Source organism: Beta vulgaris, chromosome 6 (assembly GCF_026745355.1).
Source record: "Beta vulgaris subsp. vulgaris cultivar EL10 chromosome 6, EL10.2, whole genome shotgun sequence".
NCBI classification, from domain to species: Eukaryota; Viridiplantae; Streptophyta; class Magnoliopsida; order Caryophyllales; family Amaranthaceae; genus Beta; species Beta vulgaris.
In genome coordinates, this window is record NC_079207.1 from 3,735,007 (window position 1) to 3,759,251 (window position 24,245).

The 24,245-nt window shown below is 32.0% G+C and overlaps 2 protein-coding genes across 3 annotated transcripts; both read left to right on the forward strand.

Annotated features, from left to right (window-relative positions):
• The first annotated feature begins 881 nt into the window (after window positions 1-881).
• Window positions 882-4,907, forward strand: LOC104895300 (AAA-ATPase At3g50940). The gene is given in 3 exon segments (XM_048637833.2): window positions 882-1,536; window positions 1,538-2,003; window positions 3,995-4,907. Coding segments are annotated over 3 exon segments (1,512 nt in total). The 5' UTR covers window positions 882-991; the 3' UTR covers window positions 4,496-4,907.
• Window positions 4,908-10,733: 5,826 nt separating this feature from the next.
• LOC104895068 (AAA-ATPase At3g50940) lies at window positions 10,734-15,889 on the forward strand. 2 transcript variants are annotated; one of them, XM_010681475.4, is made up of 3 exons: window positions 10,734-11,980; window positions 14,095-14,139; window positions 15,224-15,889. In XM_010681475.4, exons 1-3 carry the CDS (start codon window positions 10,946-10,948, stop codon window positions 15,641-15,643), a joined length of 1,500 nt encoding a protein of 499 aa, XP_010679777.1. In that variant the 5' UTR covers window positions 10,734-10,945; the 3' UTR covers window positions 15,644-15,889. The 2 variants fall into 2 exon arrangements, with proteins under 2 accessions (XP_010679777.1, XP_010679778.1); XM_010681476.4 differs by lacking the exon at window positions 14,095-14,139 and having other exon boundaries at window positions 10,737-11,980.
• Window positions 15,890-24,245: the final 8,356 nt, after the last annotated feature.

Sequence of the window (24,245 nt, forward strand, 5' to 3'; positions counted from 1 at the left end):
AGGTCCACTGAAAGAATACTCAAAGCACAAAGCCCAAATGGTCAACATTTATGACTTTATTGGGTCCTCGATGACCTTTAAACACACGCCTAAAGGCCAAACATGTAAGTTAAGAAAAGTTCAATTCACGTAAAATTTTGGTCCACCAAAGTCCAAAAACCTCGTCTTAACTATTCAAACTTGTACATAGCGGAATCCTAGCTGGTCACCCAAATGCAGAGGGACCCCACTTGAACTCAAGTCGGAAACAAGGGATGGCTAGATACGGTTCAACCAAGCAAGACCCAATTGCTAGCTTTAAATGGGATGGGTCGCTTGATAGAGAGAGTCAATGATTCTATGCCTTGGCTTCCAAGTATAGGAAAAAATAATACTCTCTCCCTTTTAGAAAAATATGAACAACGCCTGAGACACGTAGTTTAAGGTGATAATTATAGTGTGGTTATTATCAAATATTACTTTTATTAAAAAGTAAATGTGATAGGATTTAGTAAGATATTTTGTACTAAATGAGATATAAAGTTAGGTAGTTTTTTATTGACAAAGTTAGAGTGTGGACCACAAGTTTGGTTGAAAGAAAGATACTATAATAGTAATAGAGTCATGCCAAAAATAAAAATGTTATTCAAACTAATTCAAAAAAATATTTATAATACTATTTAAGAATGGAAGGAGTAGTTTCATCTGACGTGCTTCTTTTTTTTTTTTTTTTTTTGTTTCTTTTACAATTCTACCGATTAGGCGGTGTACCATCATTCCTAAACCTCATATTCCTAGAATGTTCATCATAAATACGCATGAATCTTCAAATTCAGATACATGGGATAGGTACTATATATAGTGCTCAAACTCACACAATAAAATTCCCATCACCCCACGATCAAACACTATAAAACACATAACTAAACATTTTACCACCCTACTTTCTTTTTAAGGGGCACCCTTCTAATAAAACTCACTCTATATATAGATCACTTAACTACGTACTTCAATGGCCATGCAGTCGCAGAAAATAGAGGCCGTAAAATCACTCCTCTCGACAATGGGCTCAGTGGCAGCAGCAGCGATGGTAGCGCGCTCCATTGTGAACGACTTCCTCCCTCACGAAATTCACGAGTATATTTTCTCCTCCATACACTCCATCTTCGGCCGTCGATTCTCCTCGGAGATCACCATGATCATCGAGGAGTTCAGCGGCCTCGAAACCAACCTAATCTTCGAAGCCGCCGAACTCTACATTGGAGCTCGCACCGTCATCAACTCATCCTCTTCCAAGTCCACGTTACCCACCCGCCTCAAGGTCTATATGCCCGAATCAGAAAAACAAATCATGATCAACGTTGATCGAAACGAAGAGATAATTGACGAATTCCAAGGGATGCAATTCCGGTGGATGTTACACTGCGATCACATGGAATCCGAGAACTGCGACAACCCTAGAGATATGAATGCGACCTTGAGGGCAGAGGTTCAATCCTTCCACTTAACATTTAACAAGAAATATTTAGACATTGTAATATCAAAGTATATAACATATTATAAAAGAGATGGAGGATCTCAAACAACAGAGAAAAACAATAAAGATTTTCTCAATGGACGGATATAGAAGAAGCTGCTGGGAGTCTGTTAGTCTAAACCACCCGGCTACCTTCGAGACATTGGCGATGGATTCCGGGTTGAAAGATATGATCATAGAGGATCTAGGGAGGTTTTTAAGGAGGAAGGAGTATTTTCGGCGTGTCGGAAAGGCATGGAAGAGGGGTTACTTGCTTTATGGACCTCCAGGGACTGGGAAATCAAGCTTAATAGCAGCAATGGCGAATTACTTGAATTTTGATATATATGATTTGCAGTTGAGTGGGATGAAGTCTGATACCGAACTGCGGGAAGCTTTGTTGGGGACGGCGAATAAGTCAATAGTTGTGGCGGAAGATATTGATTGTTCTGTAGAGTTCAAGGATAGGGAGGATGATGGTAAGGCTGTAGGGTACTCGGAAAAACAGGTTAGTGCTTACGCTATTCTCTCCTTATTGTTTTCTAGTTAATTTCTTTGCTACTTTATGTTTGACAATTGCGATATATGCGTTTAATTGTGTCTCTAAGAAAGGAATGTTTTTCTTCCTATTAGAAGTATATATTGATAAATTGTTATGGTCGACTAAAGTTGATGAATCTTGACTAAATAAATGGAGCAAACAATCAACGAGAAACTAAGAGTCTGTTCGGTATTATTGTGGTTTCCTGTTTTTTGGTTTTTTGATTTTCAAAGTCATATGATATATGTCCTATAATGGATAAAAAATTAGTCAAAATTATTGGGAACATGATGATTTTGAAAACTGACAACTAAAAAGTGAAAACTATTTTTTTTTTGGTTTTCTGCTTTTGGTTTTTAGTTTTCAAAAAAATTGAAAACATAAAACAAAAAACGATAACGAACGGGCCCTAGTGGTTATCGAGGGAAATTATCTTTAGCCATTATGGGGTTATATACTCATTTGATCTAAATGAATTTGAAATTATTGTTTATAGAGATTTTCGAAAATAATTCACTTAAGAGTTCGGTTTACCAAATGGCATCAATACAAGTATACGACTCGTAATTTACTCAAGAGTATCCAGGCCATTTGTTCTATAATACATTTTTTACACTCTTACTAAAATTAGTCAAGGACATACCGTACGTCAGTATTGATTTTGGTCAAAAATATTTGTGTTGGAACACAAGGTGACACTCAAGAAGGGGGGGTTGAATTGAGTGACGAAATTTGATCGATTTTCGCAAAACTTTTGTTATCGCACAGTGCCAGACACTGTGTAAAACACTCGAAAATTTATGTTTTGAGTTTTTGCGAAAATTAAAACTAAAACTATATTAATCAATACTCAAACTCAAGATATAACGTGGTTCAATCTCACCTCTGAGATCTACATCCACAAGAAACAAAAACTCTTTTATTTCTTTAAATCCTAAAATATCAACCTCTTGATACAATAAGATTTCCCTCACTACTAACTCTAGTAGCGACCCCCAACACTTAACTCTAAGTGTTGACACTCTCTATAATGGTGAAATTACAGAAAGAAAACGACCCTCAATTGTGTGCTTCTTAGTCAAGCAATTTAGAGGACAATTACACTCGTATATTCGTTACTTGAATCTGACTCAAACAGTGCTATACTCTGTGCGAAGGAAATAGTTTTCAGCTCTTAATATCTCCGATTTTTCTCTCTGAAAACGTGAGATCTAAAAGTGAATTATAAATCCCTTTTATAAGACTTGGTTTGGACGAAAATCCTTCAAAAATATCTTTATCTTTTAATCCTTATTTTAAGGGATAAAACTCTCTTTTTAGAAAAACAAACTTTATCTTTTTCTATCTTTATCTTTAATCTCAAAAAGATAAGTTTTTCTTATTAGATTTTCTTTTCAACTAAAATTCTGTTTTTATCAAAAAATATTTTCCAAATCCTTTTTGAAAACCAAATTACGTTGTTTACTAAAATTCTTTTCTAAAACTTGTTTTCATAAATTATTTTCATAAAACACGTTTGTAAAAATATTTTTCTAAAACCACGTTTTTATAAAATTCTTTTTCTAAAACATTTTTTATGAAAATCTTTTATCTTATTTTATAAACTAATTCCCTTTTTATATAGACATATAATATTAATACAATTATTTATTTTCTTAACTCTAAGAAAATAATAATTATACTAATTTTATATTTCTATATTTAGCACATAGTATATCACCTAATTCAAGCCTATTACATTTTTACACAAAGTAACTATTCTAAGGAACATATAAACTTGACTTCAATCTTGATTCTTCTTTTCTTCAAAGTCTTCATTTATTAATTCCTTTCTTCATGCATCTGTTTCAACTGTTACATACTTTCATACTAAAATATATTATATTAATTTTCATCATCAAAACATAATATGTGCATAAACCATAACATGTACATGCACAACAATTTGTTTTTAACAGGTAACATTGTCTGGACTGCTGAACTTTATTGACGGATTATGGTCAAGTTGCGGGGAGGAGCGAATAATAATATTTACCACAAACCACAAAGACAAGCTAGACCCAGCATTACTACGTCCAGGACGCATGGACCTGCACATTCACATGTCTTACTGCACTTCTTGTGGTTTCAAAGTTCTAGCTAAGAACTACCTAGGCATACAACATCACGAACTCTTCTTGGATGTTGAGAGCTTGATCGAGGAAGCTGAAGTCACTCCAGCAGAAGTTGCCGAGCAATTGATGAGGCACGATGATGTTAGTTATGCACTTAAAGAATTAGTTGAGTTTCTCAAGTTGAAGATAGTTAAGAATGCCGAAGAAAAGGTTAGAAAGTTGGAGGATAAGTCCGAGTCTGAACATGAACCCGAACATGAAAGCAATGCTGCTTATCAAGATCAGGATGATGATGAAAATACCAATGTAAATGAGTTAGTCGAAAAACAAGAAGATAAAAATTGAGAGCAATAAAATCAAATGTATTGTATATATATGAATTTGGAATTATAATGAGAGAGGGGAAAGAATGACATATGTCATTTCAAATTGTAAAGTACATCGAAAGTCTTTAAATAGGCTAAAGCATCCAACAACACTAGTTTAATAACAAGGAACATGACTAGATAGTGAAGGACATAACGTCATAACTCAGTACTATTTTCAGAGATAAGAAACTAATTAACACGTGTTTTTTTAAAATTTAAAATCCACTTTGTAACTTAATGCTAACAATTAGGAACTAATTAACTACAATAATATTTGAAGCATCTTCCAACATATTGTATGGTTAGTAACTCAAATCACATAATTAAAAGTCAACTTCGTATACAACATACTGAATCCAATCCCTATACTATGATGTGTATAACTTTTTTTATAGTTGTGTGAAATACGACATATCTCACTATTTTGCTCATGATTTTTGTAAAAAAAATGATAATGAAATAATTTCAAATGGATTGGGAACTAGAATTCTAGAGGTTTCCAACGATATATTACATGTGCCAAAGAAAGTTCCTGATCAAAAGTTAAAAGCTGGGATATGTGTCATTATGACACGATTGTGTTGCCTTGATTTCTTCGAGGAAGTTGCATGTTAATGTACTAGCAGGTCAGCACGAGCGGTTGTCTCATTATTAACACAACTATGTTGGTTTGCTCTATAAAACTACTTATTTTGTCGATTTTGTTATTTTAGGAAACTATAAGTGCTCTTTATTTTAATTAATTTATTCGTTTTATGACAGACTTAAATTTTTTCTAACAATTTTTAGAGTTTTTTTAGTGAGAAGTTGGAGAGAGAATATAATATTTTCTTTGTTTTCAAGACTCTATATTTCTTCTATTAATTCAAGTATTTCTTTTTTTTTTCCTTTGTTTTCTATTATGAAGTTTAATCTTTCTTCTATTATTTATTATTATCCAATTATGCTTGAGTAGTTTTTAATTAATGATTAGGTTGAAACCCTAATATGAATTAATATATGATTATTTCTTTAAATTTCTAAATTAATTATTTAACAATTCTTGCTTAAATAATTGATTGTGCATATTCCAATATATACTATATCATGGACAATATGAGTTGGATTTTTTTTTTTGACATCAAAACAATGTACAAAGCAATTAATCTAAATGTAATTGATCCACATGACATCAATGAGCTAAAATATGAGCCTGTTGGATCGATCTCATTCTTGCTGACTTTCATTAGACGACACCAGTTTAACGTCTTCGTTGCTCCTTGAATGGCATCTAATGTATGATGGATTGGGATGTCAGCTTTTTTCCTAGAGTAGTCCAAATACCTTACCAGTAATAGTGAATCTGTAGTGAGTAAAATATTAGAATATCCATTCTCCCGAGCCCAATTAAGGGCATGAAGGCAAGCTGCATCTTCGGTATATAGAGGGAGGAAGCATAGAATGATGTTCCTTGTTGTTGTAGGCATTGCATTTGTTGGTTTACGACCACCCAAGCGGCTCCGCCGAGACCTGTAGCCACGTCCCAAGAGCCATCAAGTTGAATTATGATGACCGGAGTACCCTGCTCTCTTTAATTTGTTCTAGGTTAGTGAGAATGAAACCCGAGGGGAGGGGGAAGGTAGTATGGGTCTGGCGCTAGGGGGGTTGGTTGAGGCACAACATGCATTGTTGTACCTTTGGCGGTGTTGCAAGTCACTTTCTCGCATATGAGCAGTTAGCGTTGGTAAGGTAGCTTGAATCTGCCTGAAGATTTGATCATTCCTCGTCTTCCAAATGGCCCAGAGAGTACCAATAAACAAAGGCAATTTGGTGCCATGAAAACCATCATCCTTTATAAATTTTTCGATCCAATATTCAAGCCAAGAAGAAAATGAGAGTAGAGGTGTATATTTTGTTCATTTTGTTCGAACTTCTCGTTCGAACATACAAAATAAATATATTTAAACATACAACTATCTCATTTTGTTCGAAAAGATTGTGTCAATGAATTGTCATCTGGTCCTCTCTCTCCTGATTTCTGCAAAGAAGCAGACAATCTTAAGTCACTCATAATCAAAGAATTTTCATGTAAATGGAGCTCTTATCACCGGCTAAAATGGCAATTTAGTACAAATTGCGAAGCAGGCGATTGATGATGCGTGTAAATTGAGGAAAATTTTGTATACTGGAGATAAAATGAGAAATTTTGATGTAATTGGTGGTGTTTTGGGTTCGAGAAGTGGTGAGATGAAGTTTTTTTGTGCGAACTTGGGGGATTTGAAGAATGTTGAGGATGTAGAGGGTATTTGTATGAGGAGAAACCAGAGGATTATAACCGGGAGAGAGAGGGGGGGACTTAATGACGGTTGTGAATGATTTGAGTTCGTGGTAGGGTTTGAAAAGTAAGTGGGCCTTAATGAACATGAAATGTTATGTGCGTCGCATGGAACATAAGGTCCAACGCACATCGTATTCAAAGCGGGACTCATGTTATGTGCGTCGCATGGACCCTAAGGTCCGACATACATCGTATTACAAAAACTAAGCCCTAAATCATGATTTGCATCGAACATTGATTGGTGTCCGACGCATATGAATTTTTTGTGTCGAATGTGGGATACATCCGACGCATATAAATCATGATTTGCGCCGGACGCCTTGAATTTCCAACGCCAATGATGCGCTCCTACAATTCTTCATCGTTTTACCTGTTGTGTTACGCAATTCAGGAGACGCAAATAAACTTTTTTTTACTAGTGTTATCGTGTTGGATTCGAGTTAGAAAGCTCAACCCTAACCTAACCTGTTTAATAAATGGGTCGTGCCAAGTCAAATCGCTATCTTAAATGGGTTCAAAAATTTGTGTCAGTCGAATTCAGATCGAGTTAGCAAATTGTTTAATTTTTATCACCTCTAGGTTCAACATTGGTTATAATAAGTACATGCGAAGCGAGGCAAGGGATCAGGTGGTGGTGCAATAGTGGTGTTGAAAGTTGTGTTTATAGGTGGATAGTCACGAAAAGAGAATCCAAGTTGAGGTAAAGAAAGCTAAGGAACTTATACTTCATATATTCTAAAATAAATAAAACGCTTCTTGATGAGTGATATTTATATCACTCTAAACCTCTTATTTATCCCTATATTTAACCTTTATTGTGTATTTTACCCTCTTTTATTTTTGTTTGTTTTGCTTAAAATGCACCTTTTTTTGTTTTACTAGTTCTTTTTAGATATGTCTTTGTTTTACTTTTCAAGTTATTTTTTACATTATTTTCTTGATTCTTTAATTTATAGGTCCAATTAAAATATACTTTTAATTTCATCTATAAAAGCCAAAGGAATGCACAAATGTGGAGTAAACCATGAATGATGAAGGGACGGAGGGAAATGGAAGTTGAAGAAGCAAGGTTCACAAGATGGTCCACTTTGAACGACCATATCTTCCATACTACAAATCATTTTTCAGTGATTCAAATTGGAGAGTAAAATTTGGCTCGTTATCTTTTCAAAGATAGGTCACATGCTTGATTTGCATTAAAAACAAGAAAGTTATGATCATTTGAAGTTGAGCTGTTTGTGCAGTTTTCTTAGGAGCGCCCGCTCCTTGTTTTTGGAGCTCCCGCTCCCAAGTCGCTATCTGATCGCTCCAACTTTCTGTTTTGCCCAGTTACCATAGGAGCGCCCGCTCCTTTCAAATTTTCCGGACAACTCTGTTTTTTTCGCGACTCTTTAATGATGTAATAATTGGACCTATAAATAGGAATCATCCCTATTCATGAAGGGGAACCTAATTTTGAAGGAGGATTAGCCTCCATTAGTCTTAGATTAGGATTTTAAGTGAGAGAAATCTCAAAACCTAGAGAGAGAAAAGGGAGAAAACTCAAAGAGAGGTTGAAGATTGTAGATTCAAGGGTGACACTTGTATTGGAACTTTCAACCATTAATCAATGAGCATTTCTTACTCTATCTCCTCTTTTGTTGTTTTATTTTAATTGTTTTTCTTAGATTAGTTGTTCATGATTAGTTTAATTATTTATGATTTATTATATTTAGTTTAATGTTAGATTAATGATTATTATCATGTTATTAAAGTTTAATTTCTCTAAAGTCCTCATTTTTGTATTTATGGAGTAGTTTGTTGGTTAGGGTTTGGGTGAAAACCCAACCATGATTGAATTGGGCATTTGAGATTGGATTTAGAGATTTGTGATTAAATATTGCTTGTTTAGCTCTTCTAATCTATGTTGCATTCTCTTTGAACTTGAATGTCGTATTAGATGGAGTTGATTGATTTAGGTTGGCATGAGAGTGTGACCTATTGATTTCTATTATTGACTTGGGTTACTTTGAACCTCGGGATATGTTAGTAATGGATGAGAGTCCTTATTTGATGTCTTTGAGGATTTCTCCGCCTATGAGAGTAGGATGAAGTTGTGTGTTGGTCAATAGCTAATTCAAGTAGTGTTCATGTATTATCTCTATGTTTGATATTCTTATGCCTATTTCATGATTAGTTGGTGTTTAACCCATCTCCTAACTTTAGTTATCTTTGATATTTAGCTTTTTCGTAGTTCTTAGTTGGTTATTGACAATTTCCACTTGATTCCGGCCTACCTTATTGTTTTATCAATACATTTTGGTGTTCCTTAGTCCCTATGAATTTCGGCCCTTACTTACCACTTTACCTAGTTTAGTGATTTAGTTAGGTTTTGTTTGACTTTAGGAGATTAGTAACGACCTAGTTTTTCCTCTATTACTTCTCTCTTTTATGTAAGAGTTTTTGAGAAAAGAATTTTACTTATTTTAGAATAATAGAGGAAGTATTAGAATATATAATAGTTATGTGAGCTGGAATGCTTTTGCAATCTGGAATATGTAATAAGCTTCTGGATGTGCACATGTAACTTCTTTTTTTCTTATGAAAAATTAAGGAGAAAACATTAAGAGCAATCCTTACTACATACTCTCAAGTATCGCAATTGAGAGGATTGTACCTTATAACCTTAAGATTACAAAGTGAATTTCCATTTGTCAACCAATTATACTAACATAGGGTGGTGTATAGTGATTTTATATAGTCATAGCTACATCTTCATTATGTTAATTGAGTGGCCTATTAGTCAGTTACCACTCATTGTATTAGGCCGGTGTATGTGTATCACAACTCCACGCCATCCCCTGCTTTCCAAAAGTTGCCCCTTTTATTCTTCTCAAAACTCCACACTTTCCGACTTCTTCACGAATCACAAGGTGCCAATAATTTGGGCAGTTTCTCGGAAGCTTAAGAACATGCATGGTACCAAATGCTAAGTAACAAACAATCTCTTCAAGTTGAAAAAAAAAACATATACTAACAAAATTAGGGAAGTAGGTACACAGCTGAACATTTGGACCTTATGATTTTGTTAGTATTTGCAGGCCAGACCTTAAGAAAAGTGGGCTTTTCTTTTCTCTCAATAATCCATAATAAGTTTGTATGACTTGTTGTGGTATATTTACCATTCCATGTCATTGTCCACCAAGTTTGGTGTACATAAGATGTGTTCTTTTTAAAACCTACATGTAATTATAAAGTGTCTTCTAACTGTGTCTACCAAGTTTCATAAATTTTCTTTGTCTTTGTATTCTGATATATTTGTGAAAAAATGACTCTAAAAGCATGAAAATAACCTAATGGCTTTGTCATTTTCTTTGACTTATTCTGCAAGGTATGATTATATTTACTTAATTAGAATAATCTTTTTATGTTCATAACGATAAGATCGATATTGTTAAATTATATATTCCTTGTTCTCCAAGCAGTAAACTTTTGTCAAAAGTTAATCAACTACCACAATGATAGGTGGTTGTTGATACACGTATAATAATGTGTAGTATGATGCTTTCTCAATGTAAAGTACTTTACATTCATCATATGGTGGCATTAACATCACAAATTATGTACTAATCCCTCTATATTTTTAATACTTCTTCCGTTTTTTTAGATGTTACACTTTCTATTTTGGGAAATTTTAAATTAGATGTTACACTTTTATTTTGGGTAATAACTTCTCTCTATCTCTCTCCTATCACATGTTCACATGGGGTCCTTTTGTTTTTCATTCTCTCTATCTCTCTCCTCTTCAAAAATTACCTAGGAGTCCGTGATTTGAAAAGTGTAACATCTAATAAAAAACGGAGGAAGTATAATATTTCGGCCCTATTAATTAGTCAATTTGTTTTCCATCACTTGCATCATTATTGCATGGATGATGACTCTAATGTGGTGCATGCTATTGTATAAATCAATTTTTTTTTTCTTTTCCCTCAAAACTTTCCCTTACTTTTTAATCCACCATAAATAGTAAGCAAACCCTACCAAATATGACATCTTTTAGTCCTAATTGAACCCAAAAACTTGTTGTACCTTAAAAACAAAACTAAACAAAATTCAAGCCATCAACAAACCATGTATTTCTCCAAATCACATATGCCAACAGCAACCTCTATATTCTCAGCTTACGCCTCTCTTTCAACCTTGTTAATGCTCTTACGCTCAATCTTCCATGACTTCATACCTAACCCCATCCGTATTTACATGTTCTCCCTTCTCAATCATCTCTTCAACCGTCGTTCGAACAACCTCACACTCGTCATCGAAGAAGTTAACTCCACCGGTATTGGCCGCAACCAAGTCTACGACGCCGCCGAAGTCTACCTCTCCGCCAAAGTCACCACTCCCTCCACTGATCGCCTCAAGATAAGCAAATCACCGCAAGACAAATCCCTCACTATTCGCTTCGAAAAGGGCGAAGAAATCGACGATTTCTTCGACAACATCCACCTTCGATGGTGTTTCATCTCGATAGAACCAGAAAACCTACGCTCATCTTCGAGTGGACCCGACAACGATGGACTCCCTACATCGATACCCGAAACCCGGTTTTTCGAGCTCTCCTTCGACAAAAAATTCAAGGAGAAAGTCATAAACTCCTACATACCTTACATGTTGGCCAAATCAAAATCAATGATTGATAAAGAAAGAACCTTAAAGTTATGTACACTTGCTAGTAGGTTTAATGGTGTGAATGTTTATTGGGATACTATAAACTTGGAACATCCATCGACATTCGATACATTGGCGATGGATCCGAGTTCGAAAACGTCGATAATGGAGGATTTGGATCGTTTTGTTAGGCGTCGAGAGTTTTATAGGAAAGTTGGACGAGCGTGGAAACGAGGGTATTTGTTGTATGGACCTCCAGGAACAGGAAAATCCAGTTTAATAGCTGCCATGGCTAATTACTTAAGGTTTGATATTTATGATTTACAACTGGGAAATTTGATTAAGGATTCTGATTTAAGAAGGTTATTACTTGCTACGGCTAATCGTTCTATTTTGGTCATTGAAGATATTGATTGTACTATCGACATTAAAAACCGATGTACTCAGAGTTTTAATGACACTGGATTATCTTCTCCTCATAAACCTCCAGAAGTTCAGGTTAGTTACTCCTTTAATTTACTTCTTTCTCTATGTACAATCGTTAAGTTAATAATTTGTTTTATTTTTTGATTTCACGTGAATTGGTATGCTTTAATTTCTTGCCTACAATAAACCTATTTAGAAATGATATGTTATACATATAGATTTATATTCGGTTGAACTTGAACTGAAAAATATTAGACTGAATTAAAGTACTACTTTCATGTGTATTATGCTTCTTTGATCGCAATTATAATTACTCTGCATAATTTGGCTTTTCACCTCGATATTTAATTACAAACTTTAGCCCCGTGTTTTTAGCAATATTACCACTTAAATATTGTAATGAAATTTTGTTAGATTCGTCACAATATATATTTACCAATGATTAAAGTATTTATAATCTGAAGTCATGTATGATCAAAGAGATAAACTGTCAAATATGTGTTTCGGAGATAATATAAGTTAAATATGGAATATCAAGGGGAAGTTTACTACAAATTAAAAAGTCTTAGGTAAAAGATAAATATTTTTTGAAAGTCTCATGCATTAAAGTGGGCACATGCTTTGGTTGAATTGAGAGTAGTGAACTTGAAAAATAAGCCTATCTTCAAGACTTTGGGCTTCACATGGGATCCATTGTAACATCCAACAATTCTTTTTCTTGCCCTATAAAATTTTGCCACATCATCCCTAGTGTCATTCTTTCTTACGAAAGTTTGCAAAGAGTCTTGAGATCGGATAAAGTGCAAAATCGAAATAAGTCTTATATGAAACCGCACCATATAGAAATTAATGAAAAATTAATATGACAAAGTCTCTAAACTGAAAGAGAGAATGAGCGATAAACACATTTTTGTATTCGGACTGTGCTAGATGTGATTTTGAACATGCCACCTATCATAGATAAAGTCCTAGCTAATTAAGTTGCCCACCTACCCCCACCTTAAGCCACCGCCCTCCTACAAACTACCTCCCCTAGATTCAAACATGGGTCTCTCCTCTAGGCTTTAGGCACCATGTTACCTTTCATCATTATCGTTTATGGAGTTAGGAAAATATAAGTTGGGTAATGTGTATTTATTTTTTCTTGGTTTAAAATTATCAGTTGGTCTTGTAAAAGACCGTTTAATTTTAACTAAAAATTCAGCACGGTCTAAGTCTAAATAAAGAGGAGAAAATGTCACCTTTTTTTTTTTTTAATATAGTGACTAGTTTAATCTATTTGAAGACCAGGTTAATTTATTTTGTAACCAATTTAATCTATTTAGTAATGACATTCTTTAATCCATTCAGTGACTAGTTTAATCCGTTCGATAATACTACCGAGTTATTTTTTTTGAAATAATTTATTGTAGTTCGATAATCAAGAAAAAAAAAAAGAAGAGAAGAGATGACTAGGATAGTATTGGATTAGAGTGAAATTGAATGGGCTTATTAGAAAAGTTTAGTCTTAAGTTCGTCTAATAATTTTATATTAAAATTAAATTGCTTATTTTAATAATTTGTGTAAAATTAAATACTTAATTCAATTTTACTAAAACCATTTTCAAAAGGTATAGGTATTCAAATTCTAAAAGTAATCTGTGTGAACTCGAGGATAGAAGAAATAGTACTATCTGATATTGTACATTCATGCATGATAGTCAATAGGTAGGGTCTTGAACATGATTGTTATTTTATTTGTTGGTTTTCACAAAGATTTTCCACTCTTACTTAGGTTGATGTATTTGACGATGATTCCATCTTTTAGCTAAACTGATGTTAATCTAATCGAGTAATGATGTTGAATAGACTTCCACAGACATTTCATGTGTCAAAACACCTTTTCTTTTGCTACTTTTAACTAAAAATACTTGGTTCACGGCAAACCAAAAAGGTGATGAGTCGGATCACAATTATGGCAAACAAGATGTATGATTCTTTTTTGTTCTATGGTCAAATAATGGAGCAATAATGTGGGTATGAGCTGTGCTTTTCGTTTTGGCTTTGAGTGATGTAAGACTGTTTATTTTAATCCATGATAATTCGTTCTCTATTTACTATTTTGGTGATGAAACCGAATGCTCGAGCGTACGGTCTAGCTCACTTCATTTATTTTATGACGATGTTTGTCTCTGTGCTCATATTAGCGGACGATCATGGATACTATAACTCAATTATTAGCTCGATGGATGGTGCGTTCTCTTCACTTGTTACTTATCTGACCTCTTAACTCTTTCTATATCAATAATAATTTGTTACTTGTCAGAATTTATTGAAGCTTTTTTACTCTTATACTAACGAAACAAAAAAAATATGAGTTACCGAGGTCGTTTTAAATTTTTTGACGCTCTTGTGCTAGTTATAAATTTGAGTCCAAAATATAAAAAGATTATGCATAAATTGTAAAATTATAAATAATGTATTCGACAAAATATATATTGTTGTTAAACTACTTTTGACAAAACAAAGAAGGGCTTCAATGATATACTAAAAAACAATTAATTTATGACTTTTGGGTCCTTTATAAACTGGAACCCTGTATTATATGTCGCTTTACACGTCTCATTAGATGAGACTATGATAATAATGTTATTAATAATTATAATAAACTAAAAGAAACAGAATTATAATTGTAATGAATCAACATCAGAAAATAAATATAACTACACTATTTATTTTATGATTATCAATAATAATACTTTTACCATTAATTATTCCAACATTTATTTAAATTTATTTTGTATAAGAACTATTACTAATAATATAATAACTATTGTAATATATATATATATATATATATATATATATATATATATATATATATAAGAAATTATATTACTTAAATTTTTTGAAAAGCTTATTATTTCTGAAATAAATATAATGGGGTAAGTGAAACAAAGTCCAAGTCCCCAAGCAAGATAGGGAGATGAATAGGAACTTATATTAGTATTAGGTTCTATCTCAATGCAAGGGTTAGATCTTGGGTGGAAGCAAATACTCCATATCATGTATATGCATTCCCAACCCCCTCCTCCCTTAGAAAATAAAGATTTAACCTCATTTTTTACGTAGCACATGATAAGTAGGACTATTAATCTTATTATATATGATGAATGTTTTTTCCTAATTTTAAAACTTCAATATTGCACTTCCATAATAGTGAACAGACACAAAAAGAAAGACATATAATTTTCAAATATATATACTAACATGGGTAGAATTAAAGTACGTATTAATTTGCATCCCCAATATTAATAATTGGTGGGATGGTTGCAGTTGACACTATCTGGGTTACTTAATTTCATAGATGGCTTATGGTCAAGCTGCGGTGATGAAAGAATCATAGTCTTCACAACAAACCACAAGGAGAAGCTTGATCCTGCATTACTACGTCCAGGACGAATGGACATGCACATTCACATGTCGTATTTAACATTTCCAAGTTTCAAGATCTTAGCTTCCAACTATCTCGATATCGATGGCGAACATCGGCTTTTCGAGGAGATCGAAAGGATGATCGACATCGTTAATGTGACTCCTGCTCAAGTCGCGGAAGAGTTGATGAGATCGGAAGATAATGTCGATGAAGCTCTTCAAGCAGTTCTTACGCTTCTTAGGAGGAAGAAGGAGGATATGAGGGATAATGAAGATCATTTTATTGTCAAGGGTGAAGGAATGGATGATATTGTTGATTAAATTTGTGTAGCGAAGAAGAAAAAAGATTCATGAAGATTTATTAATGGGTATGTAACAGGAAGTAATAAATAATGCAAACATCTCTAGTTTAATTACTAAGTTTAATATTGATATCACATGCGATCTCAGAGATCTTGGAATCGAATATCACCCCTTACAAGGAGGGATCCCCAAATTATCCCTTTCCTTACAAGTGACTTTATTTTACCTCAAAAAAATACTAAGCTTAATAAGTATTTCGGGGTTTGCTTTGATGTTGACAAGGATATATATGGTTTGTATATTCATAATGATACCATGAGCATGTTAGGGCGTCCGCGAGATATGTTTTCAAATACCGCTATATAATTACAAACCGTCTTCGCTCAATGGATACAAAACACACATGCTTTAGCGCCTAGTGCAACGGCTCCGGGTGCAACAACAAGCACTAGTTTAACTTGGGACGGGGGTGATTTAGTAGCAGTGGGTGGAAAAGTAGCTTTGTTTCCCGTTCCATTAGGGACCGCATACTTTAACATGTATGGTACGTACGGTTATGGACTTATGGTATGTATAATGTATTATAATAGTTCTATAACATACATTAACATTACCCCTAAAAAACATTGTCTTGCTTATGTAAATTATTTCTACCTTGCAAGTGGTAATACAATAGTTTAATTTGCTTTTTCTAGTTATTATTGAAAATTAGTATCTTGACGTGGGGCGATATCTCATGTCTATTACAATAAATAAATATATTATTATTTATAAATTTCATAATTCATTTTGTTACCTTTTGTATTTCTTGTCTAGTGAGAAACTAATCGACGTTATTATGTGATAAGTAAAAAAGTACCCTTAAAGGTTTGAGTTTGAAAAGAATAACTTAAAATGAATTGAGATAAGTGAATATGTTATCAATAGTCTATTGTTAGTACCATAAGTCTGTACTCTGTAATAAGAGTGTTAGGGATGTAAATACTTGTTTAAATTTTTTTAGTTAAATGTAATTAGTATAAGACTTTATCCTATTTTATTTGAAACAATTCAACAATAAAGTTACAGGGTATCGATGACTAAACTTTCACTTTTCATTTCAAAAGTCACGTATTCGTTACCTTTGCAGTTACACAATATGTATATTTTTCAATTGAGGAGTTCACATGTACATAAAGCATTTGCATCAGAAGTTTGAGGAGAGTGTCACATGGCATAGGCTTTCTTATGAACGCCTTGTAACATATTGCACTAGTCGTATATGCACGCGATGCGTGCGTCGACAATCTTTTGTAAGTAGGCATATTTTTTTTTAATCTAAAATTATTTTGGTAGTAATTTAAATTATTGATTTTTTTGTATATGTTATTATCTTTTTGAACTAAAGGTGACCGATTTTTACTTGTAAGAAAATTTTGGTCGAGATTAAATAATTCTTTGTCAACGGTTTTAGTATAGTTCTTTAACGATTGTAAAGGTTAATAAACCATATTGTTTGAACTTTGTAAATACGAATTATTTTGTAAATCACTAACTTTTTTTAAATTGAAGATTTTAATTAATTTCGTGATGATTGTGTTAATCTAGTCAAGTTATTAATGGTGATTGCATAATCCAATTTTGACTTATTCCATATGACAAGTTGCATTGATTCTCATTTTTAGATATATTATAAAAAAAACATTATTTGATTTATCATAGGGTATTCTAGTCATTTTAAATGAGGATACCACACCTCCTCCCTTGACTTATATAATAGAGATAGATAAAGTAAAAGGAGTACATGAATTAAAGTTGGCATGCTAGTTGGTTGGAAGTCATGGTTGATTCTTGCCCCTTGCAAAGTGGGATCTCTAATCCCCCACCCCCGGCAAGAGATACTCTTAATACCTTAAAAAAAGGGTTAAAAGAAGTACTACTTATAAAATTGCTTTTTTTTCTTAGAAATGTATACTTAATGAGTAGCTTGTTAGGAATGAAATAAACTTTGATTGATTCTAATCATCTAATTATACATGAGTACATGACAATAACAGGAAAATAGTTCTAAATCTCGTTATAGTAGAAAACTATTTTAAAATGGACTTGACTAGCATATGGGCCCAAAATTGATTAGCCTCAAACTTCGTTTACCCAATCAAAATATAAAGTTGATTTACTTGTTTGATATTTAATATGTTTTTCCCTGATGTATAAAGAGCTAGACAAGATTAAATTTACCATGTAAGCTAAAATTCACAAGTTTTTGTAAGCAATGTTTTATACCAAAATTAATTAACATAGTTGCTCAACACAATCCCTTGTATATGATGTAACGCTTCTAAATGTTCAAAAGAGGTTTAGTTTTAGCAAAAAGGGATGTTTATCATGAAAGTTAGTTGTACGTTTAGTTGTAGGAACCGATAGAAGAACAAGAAATATGCAAGAAAAGGGCAAATTTTCCATGATATAAAATACGACCACTAAATTTTAAACTTTCCTTTTGTAGTGCAGTATTGGTCACAAAAATCTAACTTTCCGAGTCATGGTCGATGCCTTTATATGGGTCTAATCCCTTCATCATTACATTAGTTTATTGATTACAGAAGTAGGTAATGATATTAAAAAGGCCTACACATGTCAATTCTAACACCTTAATTTACTCAAAGTAAAGACGGTAGATTCATGCCATTCATGGCAAACAAATGAACAATAATGGTGTCGATGACTCGGATCACACAAAAGTTTATTGATTGTAAGGGCAAATAATTGAGCAACAACTTGCGTGAGCTGTTAAGTGTGAGCCTAAAAACAAAGAAGAGCTGCAAGTGATTTGCGTCTTTCCTTTTTTTTTTTTTTTTTTTTTTTTTTTTTTTTTTTTTTTTTTTTGAGGGGTGCGTCTTTCCTTTTTAGCTACATGCGAATGGCTTATTCACCAAAATCATATTTATTACTCCCTTTTTGTGGGAATACTTTTTTAATAATAATTATTATTATTTGGATTTTTTGATTGTGATAGTGCAACCTTTTAGCTATTCGTAACAAATAACTAAATAAGCCAACATTTTAATTATTTCTACTGAGCCAAACTCTATTAAACTGAAATAACGGCATGCGGGATTTATTTATTATATTGTTTTTTTGGTTTTTTTTTTTCAGATTTTTCTTTCTTTTTTTAAAAAAAATTATGGGTTCAGTTGAACCCACGCTAGATCCGCCCATGCAAATAAGCCAATATTTTAATTATTTCTGAATAATGCAACTTTTATACTCAAAGTTCTAAGAGTAAGCTAAATGACTGGTTACTTGAACAGTTGGTAATTTATGTTCCTTTTTACACTTTTACATGTACAGAACATTTGACCACTCAATTAACCACCCAAAACACCAAAAGTCACTCACCACATCCCTAAAACCACTGAAACTCACACACCTGGCCCTTAAATCACCGAAACCCCACTCCACCACCCAAACCACACACCAACACCAACACCACCACCACCACCACCATATCAGATGAGGAAGAAACTCATGGGAAATAATTATAAAGGAGGAGGGGTCGGTCGTGGGTCCAGTGGACCAGCAGCACCATCTAGCATTGCATCAGAGGCAGCAGCTCTGGTGAGCATAGAAGTTGCGTCGGTGAAAAAGCCTATCATAACTAACAAATAAATTAAGCGAGAAAGAATCTAGGGTCTGGGTCCTAATAACTTTTGTTAGAAGTTGGGAACTCATGCACGCATTAGTTGCAACCACAACCCACCAACGGCAGGTCAACGTTGATTCCTAAGCGTCATCGAGTCCATCGAGCTGGCAACTCCAGTAGAGCAAACAATTAGTGGAAGCAATCAGCAGGCAACGAAACGCTTATATTCAGAGAAGGTGGGTGAGTTTCGGTGAAAGAGATAGAAAAAGGCGGTGATGGTGGTTCGTGAAAGAGGGAGAAGAAGGTGATGATGGTGGGGGTTATGGAGAAGGGTGCAACTGGGAAGAGGAGAGAGAATCGTGGCAAGGAGGAAGGGTTTAATTTTTTTATTTTTTTGGTCAGTTAAGAATCAATTATTATTTGACTCGTGTCCTCTTTTACCTGTTGCATAAGTTGCATTCGGTTTTTACCCATTCAAAGAATTTCTTGCTAAAAGTTGCATTATTTAGGAATAATTAAAAGGTTTACTTATTTATTGCTTGTGAGTGTTATTATTTTGAGATTGCTCGTTTTAATGTGTATCTTTCATAATTAATTTTCAAAAAATTAAATTTTTAAATATGTAATTAGAGATATTGATAGCTAAAGATATACATAATACACTATAAAATGCAAATTATATAGCACAAATACCTCATAAGTCATTACACTAGCTATTATACAATATATATATATATATATATATATATATATATATATATATATATATATATATATATATATATATATATATCCACAAAAGGAAAAACGCTTGCCATTCGTTGGTTATTAGAGGCAGTTCAAAAATGTCCGGGTCAAATATGGCTTTCAAATTAAGTTATGAATTAGTGGATGCTGCCAAAGGGAGTGCCGATGTCATACGCAAAAAGGAAGAGACTCATAGAATGGCAGAGACAAATAGAGCTTTTTTGCACATTTTCGTTAATCCATGAATAGAAAGCTAGGTCCATGGATCCATACATCTCGATCGGAAAAGAATCAATAGAAAAAGAATAAACAATCGGAGTTGATCGATATATATTTTTTTTCTCGAAACAAATGAAAGATAACCATAGATCAACTAAGCCCTCTCGGGACCAGACTTAAGAATAAGTACGAGAAATCTCATATAAATACCATGCTATTCATGGCGATTCTGTAAATATTCCATTTCAAAAATAAAACAATTAGGAATTTTTTTTGAGACTGGATGCAGTTACTAATTCATGATCGATCTAGCATGTACAGAATGAGAACTTCATTCTCGATTCTACGAGAATTTTTATGAAAGCCTTTCATTTGCTTTTCTTCGATATATATATATATATATATATATATATATATATATATATATATATATTACCAAAATTATCTTCCTTGATACTCCCTCTGTTTTTTTTTATCTTTCTCACTTAGAATCTTGACACTATTCATGCATAGAGAGAATCTTCTCAGATGTTCTCAATTTATAAGAAAAAACATAGTCATGTGGGGTCTTGTTTGATTCGTCTCAATTAGTACTTTATTAAAATTCAATCGTTATAATTTTTACTAATATATAATAAAAGATATTTAAGTTTTAAAACGTGCATTGGCAAACGTGCAAAGTCAAAGTAGGAATGATAAAAAAAAACAGAGGGAGTATTGTGCATAAATAATAATAATAATAAAAATATTACATTCATTTTCTTTTATTCTTCCTATTTCAAATCTTCTTAAAATACAAAACAGTCAAGCTAGAAATAGTAAAAGTGAAAAAAGGATATTAAACAAAAGAAATGACGCGCTCCTATGCAATAAGAAAGTGAACATAGTGATTTTGTTACCAATTAAATTGCATATTCAACAAGAAATTCCAACTACATAATTTAACTAAAAGAGAAAAATAAATCAATAAAGTAATTGAGACTCTCTTATTTCAGGATTTTGTCTTGGAAGAGACCACCTACTTCTAAATTAAAATTAGGCAATAGTAAGCTCAATATTAAAAAAAAACAATTAGCCCAACAATAATTATGTTAATTTCTTTCGGTGACTAGTTTAATCTATTTAGTAACTAGGTCTACTTTTATATTAAAATTAAACAGTCTCTTTTAATAATTTTTGTATTTCAGAGCGTATGCTAATAATTAAACTCAGGTTCTGAATAGTCGTAACATGAAAATTTTACCTTTAGAAAGTATAATGAGATAAGTTTCTTAACATAATAGTATTATAATTGTTCTTTTTGCAACTATTTTTTTCACTCGATGGCACCAAATGTTCTTTAACCTGAAATATTGATTTTGTTAAAAACATCTTAAATTAACTTTAAAATTATATAATTAAAAAATTATAACCAGTTATGAAAAATAATTTTCTTCCAGTTTGGAGACCCTGTTTAGTAGAACCACTTGAACTTGTAATTAGACAGTCTTGTCTTATACATCAAATATTTTATTATCTGCTGAATCCACTTTATTGATATTTACTGGAAAATTCACAGGTAAGGCTAGAAAATATATAGGGGGCCAATAATTAGTTAAACGTGGAATAATATTATGCCAAGGATTATACTATAATGTACTAGCCTTCATATGCACGCGATGCGTGCGTTAATTTTAAAATTTGTTATTCTATTAGATACTTCATTCGTACTTTATTTATGATTAAACTTAAATATGAAAAATTCAACAGTTAGATGAATTTAGATATATTAATTCGCTAATGTAAAAAAATAAAAAAGGTTGTGAGTGATTGTTAACATTAATTTTTTGTGAATGAATATTGAACATAAAGAACAAAAATAATGAGTTGGTTTAACTGAATTAAAGAGTATCAAAGGTAGTGAATGTTCAGACTTTTCATATGCACGTTATGTATGCCATCTTTTTTTATAAGGTATAATTATTTTGTCCATTTAATTTTTGATTGAAGTATTTGATGCATATACCATTTTAAACTTGCTTTAAATGACAAGTTGGAATGAGAATTTTTAAATGATTTGCTTTTGTAATTTTTTTCATTCCAGCATTAATTAGATCATTAAGGGTATTTTAGTCACTTCAAAAGAGGACACCACACCTCCTCCCTTAGCTTATATAATAGAGATTTAGAAATCATACATTTAGTAACATTGTTTGAAATTTAGAAGCATTATGATACCATTACTATGAGTTATTCCCTACTATTGCTTATTAATCTTTTAGTGTCTTTTTAATTTGTACACTTTTTACAGTAAAATTACTATGTGCTCCGATCCATTTTAACTATTATTTGTAATTTATATACAAGAAAGAAAATTAGTTATGGTAGATTTTATTAGATTTTCTTTACCATATAATTTCAAAATATGAACATTTTATAATTTTTTAACTATTCATAATCCAATATATTAATAATTAAAATCCTACCTCAGCAAACTTGAGATTATTTAGACTTTGTAAATAGAAAAGAAATAGAGACACAAGTAAAATCTTTCTCACTTTGTCCACCATATAAAAACCCCATACAAAATGATTCCAGCATTAATTAGATCATTAAGGGTATTTTAGTCACTTCAAAAGAGGACACCACACCTCCTCCCTTGACTTATATAATAGAGATTTAGAAATCATACATTTAGTAACATTGTTTGAAATTTAGAAGCATTATGATACCATTACTATGAGTTATTCCCTACTATTGCTTATTAATCTTTTAGTGTCTTTTTAATTTATACACTTTTTACAGTAAAATTACTATGTGCTCCGATCCATTTTAACTATTATTTGTAATTTATATACAAGAAAGAAAATTAGTTATGGTAGATTTTATTAGATTTTCTTTACCATATAATTTCAAAATATGAACATTTTATAATTTTTTAACTATTCATAATCCAATATATTAATAATTAAAATCCTACCTCAGCAAACTTGAGATTATTTAGACTTTGTAAATAGAAAAGAAATAGAGACACAAGTAAAATCTTTCTCACTTTGTCCACCATATAAAAACCCCATACAAAATGATGACTATATTTCTCCATCTTAATTCATACATGAATGTAAGACACGAAATAATCAAGTATGATTAGATATCAAATTATTCTTTAAAAAGTAAAATGTATTACCAAAAAAAAGTGTATCTCAAGATTCAAGGAGCCACTTTATTTATTTTAAGAAAATTGTGTTAAAAAAAGCATATTCTTAATACTCCATCTATTTCAATATATGAAGCACTTAAAATATTCAAAATCAAATTTTGACAATTTATTATTCTCAGTTCATATTCATAACACTTATAAGAAAATAATTTTATTGTAATATTCTTCAAGAAGAATATATATTAATTTAATAGTATAATTTTTATTATTTTTATTTTTTATATTAAAAGAGATATTTATAGTCAAACCAAATTCTCGTAAATCGTGAATGTTGTATATTTTAAAATGCAAGGGAGTGTTTTTTTATTTGTTTAGCACGAGTATACTAAACAGAAATGTAATTAAAAAATATTTTTGATGGCTAATCTCTAGTGTAGTTGTATAAAACATGGCTACATATATCATAGCCCAATTCAGTATAGCAATTAGGGCCTGTTCTCTTCGGCATAAAACAGCTGAACTGAACTGAACTGAACTTATTCGAGCTGAACTGAACTGAACTTATCAGAGCTGAACTGAACTGAACTGAACTTATCGGAGCTGAACTGAACTGGACTGAATTGAATTGAATTGAATTAAATTAAATTTAAACAAACTGAATGTAATAAATATATAAATAATATTTTAAACAATAATAATATGAATATTAAAGAATAATTATAATGATAATTAATAATAATGACTAATAATAATAATAGTATTTTGGATATTTTTAAATGATAGTTATAAATAAATAATATAATCATAAATTATTAATAATAATAATAATTAATGATAATTAATAATAATTATTTTATATTATTTGTATTAATATATTAATACTTGATGAT

Excerpts from the sequence above, each read along its gene's own strand:
- LOC104895068 (XM_010681475.4), top strand. The coding sequence starts at position 10,946 with ATGTATTTCTCCAAATCACATATGCCAACAGCAACCTCTATATTCTCA. Across the intron at positions 11,981-14,094 it reads ATAAACCTCCAGAAGTTCAG|CGGACGATCATGGATACTAT; the intron begins GTTAGTTACTCC and ends TGCTCATATTAG. Across the intron at positions 14,140-15,223 it reads AATTATTAGCTCGATGGATG|TTGACACTATCTGGGTTACT; the intron begins GTGCGTTCTCTT and ends GGATGGTTGCAG.